The sequence below is a fragment of the Polistes canadensis genome, unplaced genomic scaffold (genome assembly GCF_001313835.1).
Source record: "Polistes canadensis isolate GaletaPanama2010 unplaced genomic scaffold, ASM131383v1 scaffold_97, whole genome shotgun sequence".
In the NCBI taxonomy this organism is placed as follows: domain Eukaryota; kingdom Metazoa; phylum Arthropoda; class Insecta; order Hymenoptera; family Vespidae; genus Polistes; species Polistes canadensis.
In genome coordinates, this window is record NW_014569644.1 from 358,773 (window position 1) to 368,570 (window position 9,798).

A 9,798-nucleotide genomic window follows, 5' to 3' on the forward strand; every position below is an offset into this window, starting at 1 on the left:
AATTAATTCTAACAAATATATATAATAAATAAACTAATTCTAATAAATATATATATATTAAATAAATTAATTCTTATAAATATATATACAATAAATAAATTAATTCTAATAAATAAATAATTCATATCTATTATTATCTATTTGTAAAACGTAAAATAAATTCAACAACAATATTTTAATAAATATAATCAAAATAATAAAACGAGAGAGACTTAACACATCGAATAGATTTTTCCCTGAGAAACGAGTCAGACGACCCTCGATCTTTGAAATTCTCGCGAATGGCCTTACATTAGGCACCCCTGTCCCCCCTCTTTGTCGATGTCTCGAACTTATGGTTAACATCGATAAAGGAAAATAGGGAAGAGTAGTGAAGGAACGATACGAGAACGAACGTAAAGTCGATAATATAAATGACATCTAGATGTTGTCACTGAGTTACTATTCCCCTCACAGTCATGACATCAGAGATATATATTATAATATAAAATACTATTAAGAGTGGAAAAGAGGGATGGGTAGTGGGAAAGGGACGGGAAGGGAAAGGGGGTGGGGGATGAAATCTTTCCTCGATATCGTCGTGAATGAAATCTTACGAGTACTTTCGATCAAACAAATACAACAACAACAACAACAACAAAAATATTTTCTTAAGATCAATATTTACATGATAAATAAAAACTAGAGCTTTCGAATTATTAACATTATTGATGTTTCAATTTACGATGAATTTTTACTATTATGGAGTCGTTTGTATTGACGCAATGCAGCATTAGATGAGCTTGCATAATTTTGAGTGACACATCGTTGTACTTCATTCAAATCGTTAATTCTAAAAATACAAACTTATTTTTATAACCTTCAAACTACAAACTGGGGTATATATTTACCCCAAGGGTTTTCTAATCCTAAAAATTGTTTTGATAGCAATAATCAGACTTTGAAGTATATGAATTTTATTGTTTTTTTTTTCATGTCAAAGAGAATTGTGAAGAGCAAATTCAATTTTACTTAAGTTTAAAACCTTAACCTACAACTACGGGCATAGCCCGTAGTACGATGATAGGCTTAGATATAAATATTAACGGCGGGTCTTCTTAAGATTATAAATATTTGTAAAAATTTAATATAATAAATAAAAATATAAAATAAAATAAAATACAAATTTTCGAACGTAAATCGTAGGTTTGGAGATTAATCGATGAAAAATCGATTTAAATAAATTAAAGTACTGAAAAATGATCAAATCTTCATTTAATTTAAGTTAACCTGAGGTATATAGATATCTACCCCACTTAGTAGTCCTAAGGTTAAGAACAAAAAAATTATATTTAGTTATATGTATTCATTTATAATAATCAAGATAACCATAAGAACTTCAGTACGTTACTTCTCATCTCATGTAAAATATATTTACGTTACTTTACTTACCCCTTCGTGCCATGTAAAGTTTTTTTTCTTTCTATGTTTTTAACGAATAACAGAAATATTAAGATGCTAATATTAGATGTTATCACTCTGTATATTAAAAAAGATATGAGTAATTATTAGAAACCTTAGCAAAGTAAATTATTATTTACATGGGAAATTAAATAGGGGAATTAAATTATTATTAATGGTATCGATCCCGTCATTTTTAGTCAAACGTTCATTGCATTCATGCAACGACGAGTTAAAGGCTTTTACCCTATTCTCAATAAATATCGATAAACTCATACATAAACGTCTCGCATATACACACACACACACACACACATTCAGAAAGATATCCTGGTTGTCATGTAAATATTGGAGTGTCGCGTCAAAATTAGCTTGCGCCGAATCGACGTTAACGGGAAATCTAATTCGCAAAAGGATCGGTCTGTTTCGTTTCCAATTTCGCAACTCGTCGGTTTATATTCTTTCTTTTCTTTCTTTTTTCTTGTTTTTTTTTTCTAACAAACCCCGAGTACAGGGGCAAACGCATTTGTCGCCCGATGCAAGAAGCCTACGGAAAATATCGCGAATATCGTGGTAAAAGCAATAATTTCAAACGAATTTTATTGGATATACCATTGGGAAAGGGTGGTGGTAGAAGGGGTGGGGGTGGGGGGTTGTAGACGATCAAACGTTTGATCGCGAAAAAAATCATCCGACTCGGAACAATAAGCTGTCGATCGTTTCTATCTCTCTCTCTCTCTCTCTCTCTCTCTTTTATCCTTTTTTTGTTTTTTTTTAATTCGAATATAGGAAAACACGTCTAAGTATCTCAGAACGTGAAACGCGAGATAGAATGAGAAAGAAACGAATCATTTGTTGTTTCGTCAGTTTCACACTACAATTATTATCGGGATTGAAACATTCGTCACCAGATATTAACGGAAAAATTAAACATTGATGATGAATTTACATTACCTGTACCACAACACCAATCTTCGGGAACAAATTCAGGGAGAACATTTATTTCTTTGTTCGAAAGCATCGTAACGACATCCAATTAAGCGTTATACCAAGCGTAATACAATGAATGCACTCACCCTGATATATATATATGTGTGTATACGTGTACGTGGGATTGATTATTTAAAAAAAACACATATATATATGCAAAAAAAAGATAGTAGGGGGGTAGGGTAGGAAAATGAAGTAAAAGTTGGAGAATGAAAACGAAACGTGGATTAATATACTATATATATATAAAATATAAAACACATATGTAGCATTCCCTACCACCTATCACAGTGTATGTTAAAAACACACAGACATGTTGCTAACGATCTCGTTAGTTTTGTACGTTGTGTATATCATTTGATCGAAGAAATGCAGAAACACGATGACGACGACGACGACGACGATACGACGAATTCGCGTTGTGAACGTGACGTAACGTAAAAAAAATCGTCACCGGTCGCGTGTTAATTAACACGGGGGAATGGGTAGGGTAGAGGGGGGGGGAAACGGGGGTTACTTTTTTGTTTTAATTCCAAATCTATACGTTGCTTCGATTTATTATACATATACGCACAGATGATTCGTTCGAATGATTTGGAAAACAAAAAAATATAGTTCGTGTGTGTGTGTGTGTGTGTAAGAGAGAGAGAGAGAGAGAAGGAACGTATTTTGCGATATAAGTTATTCGTTCATAAAAGAAAAAAAAATCAGTTTACGCAACGTTTTATCTAGTAAAAATAAAAAAAAAAATAAAAGAAAAAAACACATTGGAAAAATAAGGTTACGGATGACCGGTATAGGTACACTTTGAAATTCATCGTATTCGTTTTATCGTCCGTAAAATCGCATTTAATGACATTCTATTCGTAGACGTTTAATTAAAAAAGACTACACACACACACACACACACACACAACCGACGAGTATACTGGGACCGGGTGTCACGGAAAAAATACTCGCGAAATAAATTACGACTCGATGAGGAGGGGATTTTTATTTTTTTTTTCATTATTATTATTGTTATTATTATTATTCAGTATGTCTGTCGTTTCGCGTTAAACGCGAATAATCGTAAAATTGTGTGAATATGTATATATATATATATATATGGGGATATATATTAATACGTTTATGAGGAAAAATATTTGACGTATCTTTGAAATCCGTTTTTCTCTTCTGTATCACAGTTTAACAATTCTCTTCGTATCATTGGACGTGTCGAGAAGCGCGGTCTAATCATGCTCGACACGAATGATCTATCGGTTGCCTTGGTTCATTGGAAATTATGATACCACCGATACGAATACCACCACCACCATCACCACTACCACCATTACTAACACCACCACCACCACCAATACAATTCGCATCCGTCATATCCCCTTTTATCATTCACGTTCGCGAATAATGTTGAATCAACGCTCCTGAATAAAGATTTATAAATTGAACGAACAATTTGATGTGGAAGAAAAATTGTACAAATTGTCTGACGAAATAATACAACTAGCTTTTGTCAACTATATTTTCATTTTTTCTTTATAATATTAAATAAATATATTAATATAAAAAAATACGATAAAAGAGTTTTTATACGTATATTTGTAACACTTAATGTTGATATAATAAATAATATTACTATTAATATTATTATTATTATATATAACATATATATGTTTTATTTTGTTAGTTGTAAAATTTCAGAAAGATCTTATCATCAAGATTAATGTTCATTTCGTTGGTTATTTGTTGTTCCAGGCGATGAAGATGAGCAAAGTGGGCAATCAGACGAATTCGCAGGACCCACAGGCAGTGAATTCCCGGGTGTTTGTCGGCAATCTAAACACGTTTCAGTGCAGTAAGACCGATGTGGAGCGAATGTTTCAACGTTATGGCCGTCTAGCCGGTAGGTTTGCTATTTCTCTCTCTCTCTCTTCCTGTTAAAATCACATAAATGATAACCGATGTATCTAAAAGTACACGTGTCTCTCTCTCTCTCTCTCTCTCTCTTTCTTTCTCTCTTTTTCTGCTGTGGATGTCATCTCAAACATTTCTCATTTGTCAAATTTTCAATCGAATTAGAAATAAATTTCTAAGCTTGATAATTATTTAATCAGTTAAGTATGTTTGACGACTATATCCGTCATGAAAGAATGGCAGAATTTTGTGTTTTTTCACGGCTATATCCGTCATGCGTAAAATTTTGATACAATTTGATATTTAAATTGTAATTCTGACGAAAACTAAATTATATTAGTAAATTTTAATATGTTTAGAATGTTTAGGGGGTCAGGACGAAATGAAATAAACAAATGAAACATTATAGATAATTTGAGTTGGACACTAGATCTTTGATTATCCCGATTTTAATCTTGACTTAACATAACCAAAAAAACAAAGTATATTAGATTCTCCATTTGCGATGATGTCCTGGATGTCTAATCAAAGAAGACAAAAACAAAAAATTTTGTTTGTTTGTTTGTTTGTTAAATATTTGATTTTTTTTTTTAAGTTTTTCGTTAATTATGTGTAAATATAGCTTTACGTTGATCCATTGTTTAAATATTACTTATAAATTCATTCATTTTCTAAAATAAAGTCGTCTTTTTGACCGAATATTTCAACAGCTCCACTTATTCTGTGTTTGACGATTATATCCGTCATCGCTTGATTATCGCGACACTTGCAAAATGATCGACACAGTTAACTGGTTAAATAATTATTTTACAATATATTTCTCACATTCGTACAATTATTGATTAATTTAGTGTCTTCACACAATCATTACAACTACTCGTTAATTTCTTATTGCTTTAACCATAATAAATAAACAAATTGAAATGACAATAAATTTAAGAAAATATCGAGAAGACAATTGGACAACACGAGTCTGACTCGTGTTGTTCATATTTTGTCGAAACGAATTACCACGAGTCTGACACGTTTTGTTCATATTTTGTCCCAATGAATTACCACGAGTCTGACTCGTGTTATCAACGTTTCGTTGTTCGAAACGAATTACCACGAGTCTGGCACGTTGTTCTAAAACAAAAAATTACTAATCATTTCGTCGTTTTACTCGAACGTAAGTGAATAAAATCTGACGAAATCGTCAATCGTTCATCGGGGACATTAAGGGAATAACAATGAGAAACGGAACACAAAAGTTACAAATGGTTCGAAATTGATAGGATTCGAGAGTACGGATTCGAGAAGAAAATAGACGAAAAAGAAAACAAACAAACAAAAAAAAAAAATTACCGAAGAAGAAGAGTTCCCGGACTATTATCCGTCGTGAAAACAGAGAAAGAGAAAGGGCTGGGAAATGGGAAGGAAAGGGGGTGGAGAGGAAGGAAGAAAAGCTCCGGTTACAACTACGTGGAAAATAGAGAATTGGAAATAGGATTTGTTCGGATCCGCTTCGTTGTCGGTAACCCAATTTGTAGGAGCTCGATGGAGCTCCTTGACCTTCGATATCCTGATTGATTATCCCTCCAGTTTCAGGACAGCGATTACCGCTGACTCGTTTCACGTACCACCAACCGCTGCTATCTATGGCTTTGGTGTACCTTTGGTAAAAGAGTGGTGGTGGTACGTACGTACGTACGTACGTACGTACGGGTTTGTCCCGTTAAAGGAAGATAAATTAAATCTTCCATCGAGCCTCTTTCTAACTAGACGTTCGATCAATGTAATTATCGATTAGATAAAAATCTAATCGATAAATCTTACATTTATCTATTTCAATCACATCAAATTACTAATTTTTACAATCACCATTTAACTATTATTAAACATAATAAACCATTATACATGGGAAAACTATTAAATCATTTAAAAAACAAACCTATTATATTAATTTTATCAAAATTTTCTAAAGAAACGTGAAAATCTGTTTTTGGTTTTTTTTTATTGTACTTACAAGGAGACTTTATGGTTGTGACCTCACTGATTTTAACGAGCTTTGGTATATTAATAGTATAACTTTAGAGTTTTAACGTGGTAAAGTATTTTATCAAAATGCTTTTAAGGTTTTGAATTTTTTGTATACATGTTTATATTATCTTAAATGCAACTGTTTATTAAGTGGCGCGCTAGCGTAAGTAGTAGCGTACTCGCTTCTCGTTTTGCTAGTTAGTGGTTCGATTATTCATCGGGGGAAGTTTTTTCTATTTGTTTTCAAATTGTTTTTTCATAATTCCTAATTTTTAAATATATATAGGAAAGAGAAAATTATTTATTACAAAAAAATTAGAAATAATATATTTTTTAATATCTTGCGTAAATAATGAAGAAAAATCGATTACTTGAATTACAGTTAACATTTTATTTTTTAACAGTTATATGAAAATAGATAAATCTTTAATATACTAACAAATAACAATTTTATATATTCTAATCATTAACTATTTCATGTGTAATATACTTGTTAACTGTAAATGTTAACTGTAATTAAAGGATTAAATTTTCCTCTATTATTTGCGCAAGATGTTAACAAATTTATTATTTCTAATTTTTTTGTAATAAATAATTTTCTTTTTCCTGTATATATTTAAAAATTAAGAATTATGAAAAAACAATTTAAAAACAAATAATAAAAGGTTATTAATAAAAACCTCCTCTCCCCAAAGAAGAATCGAACCCACTATAAACTAACTAGCAGCACGAGAAGCGAGTACGCTACTACTTACGCTAGCAAGCCATTTAATAAACAATTGCATTTAAGATAATATAAACATATATACAAAAAAATTCAAAACTTTAAAAGCATTGTTCTCAAAATTAGCTTCACATTTTGATAAAATACTTTACCACATTAACACTCTAAAGGTATACTACTAATATACAAAAGCTCGTTAAAATCCGTGAGGACACAACCGTAAGGTCTCCTTGTTAGTATAGGTACTCGCGTTATACGTCAGAAAAAAGTCAAGTCCGGTTTCTAGTTTCGATACTTTCGAAAGGCTTTCTTTATCTACTTTTCCTTCTCTCTCTCTCTCTCTCTCTCTCTCTCTCTCTTTCTCTCTCTCTCTCTTTCTCTCTGAAGGGGTTCCTTGAAAAGTCAAATCTCAAGAGAATGAAAGAGAAAGATAGAGAAACTGGTAGTGAGTTGTGAGATCAACGGGAAATACTATGACGACGGGAATGGCTGGGAGTTGCCGATAAACAGCTTACTTTCGCGAGCTTTCTCAATAAACTTCGGAGAAGGGTAGACAATGTGGTGGGATGAGGAGGGGTGGTCAGAGGTCGGGGGTTGTCCTAAAGAGAAAGAGAAAGACAGAAATAGATAGAGAAGAAAGGAGGGGGCTAGGTGGGCTTTTCCTTTCTATATGTGTTTATCTATGTGTGTGTGTTTTGCTCGCACAATGCGGCTGTGGGCAACTTCATCCTAGCTTGAGTTAAGAGAATTAGAACGGTTTCGATCGAAGCAACATCCTGGAACAGGATACGGTGGTGGATCCTTACTTTCCTACCGATACCACCGGTCAGCCTGGCATCGTTTCGGGATCGTGTTCTAGGATCATGTTATGCTATCCTACCTTGACACGCCTCTTCTACTCGTCCAACGGATTGCGGGATTCCAAAGCTTCGACCAATCGGGAGTAGTAAAAAGATTCCTAGGATCAGGCTCGCTGAATTTATCCTTAGATCTCAAATATCTTATCTATCGAACGACCCTCAAATCTCTCTCCGTCAACCCCCCCTTCCTTCTCCTCCTACCTATTGAGCATTATATTTTCATTCGAACGATTGATCGATACACGTGGTGTATATGTGGGTGTGTGTGTAAATAACACTGCAAGGATATAACGCTGGATTTGCGGCTATTCTTTTTTGTTCCGATTTCTTTTGTTCTTTTTTCTGGTTTTATTCGAATTTAGGATTATTATTTATTTCGTGCTTCTCTTTATTTTTAATCGTATTAATTTTTTGTATGTATATATAGCATCGTTTATAATTAAAAGTATCGTTTTTCGAAAATCGTTTGAATACGACATTTGAATAGGTTTAGGTTTTAAGTGTTAGATTAGTCTATCGTTGTTGTGATCTCTTATGAAAATAGAATTATCGTGTTATTGATAAATACATTTGCAGAAATTATTGCATCTTTTTTTTTTTCTTTTTTTTCTTCTTTAGCTTCTTATAGAAATATGTGTACGAATACAATTTTGACATAATATGTATCTTATATTTTTCTTATTTTAATAATTTAAACAATTTATTTTAAATGATTCGTAAGTCTATTTTGCAGCATGTATAAATATACGTTATTTTAATATAAAATTAACCTAAAATAAATTGATATTAATATTAAATTACATATTGATAAATTATTATTTGAAATATTACCAAATGTAACATAAATAATTAATATTTTACAATCGACCAAACCGATATGCAAACCTTTCAGTTTTTTTTGGTTCAAAACAACAGAAAATGAAATTCACCATTAATTTCAAATTAAACGTTCCCAATTATTTCTGGAAACTTGATTTTCATTCAAATATTACGAAATCATTGAACATTTGTTTTGAAAATAATCTGATATATATATATATATTATACGATATACACATATATATACATATATTTTATTAGAAATTATTAAAATAAATTTATATTAGAATCGATTTTATCCCCCTTCCTTCCCACCCCCCATCCCCTATCAGCAATGTTGGTATCTAACGAGGAACGTTTAAAATAGTATTAAAATAGTATGCACTCGTAGTCTGTCCTTCCAGGCCAACGGCGAATTACGTTTCGTGATGCGAATAGATAACGTGGGACACACGATAGAATTTTATGTAGGATGTCCAGTAACATTCATGGAGATCCAGTAACTGAAGGGAACAAAAAAAAATAACGTACAGAGAGTGAGATGGATAGAGGAGAAGTTGGGAGGGGTAGGGGTAGGGGTAGGGGGTGGAAAGGGTGGAACGAGAACATCCATATAACTTACCTAACGATCATGGCGTCCATCGAATTTTTTATATTCGTTCCACATTTTTTCTCTGTCTCTCTCTCTCTTTCTATTCTCTTGTTTTTCATTTTTGTCTTTCCATTGTATTTTGTATTTTTTGATAACCGTTTTCGCGTACATGATTTTTATTCATATCGAATTTCCCTATTTTAATCGATTTCGTTTTACTCGAGAAAAATTTTTACCCTCTTTGTTTTGTTTTTTTCTTTCTTTTTTTTTTTTATGCTGATGCAAGATTATCCAATAAATTTGAAATAACTTGTAGACTTTTCCAAGAAATAATATATATATATACATACTATAATATATCATAAAGAAAGAAGAGAGTGTAGAATCACGTCGAAGTTGGGACACTAATACGCTAATCGAGATTTATACGTTTCTTTTTA

At 32.1% G+C, this 9,798-nt stretch overlaps 1 protein-coding gene across 8 annotated transcripts in view; it reads left to right on the forward strand.

Moving 5' to 3' along the window:
- The window catches only part of LOC106787280 (heterogeneous nuclear ribonucleoprotein C-like), a 276,054-nt gene that overhangs the window by 251,066 nt on the left and 15,190 nt on the right, over positions 1-9,798 (forward strand). For all 8 annotated transcript variants that reach the window (XM_014749497.1, XM_014749499.1, XM_014749496.1 and 5 more), the window contains one exon: positions 4,186-4,333. In XM_014749497.1, the coding sequence (XP_014604983.1) occupies positions 4,186-4,333 (148 nt within the window). The remainder of the gene's footprint in view (positions 1-4,185; positions 4,334-9,798) is intronic.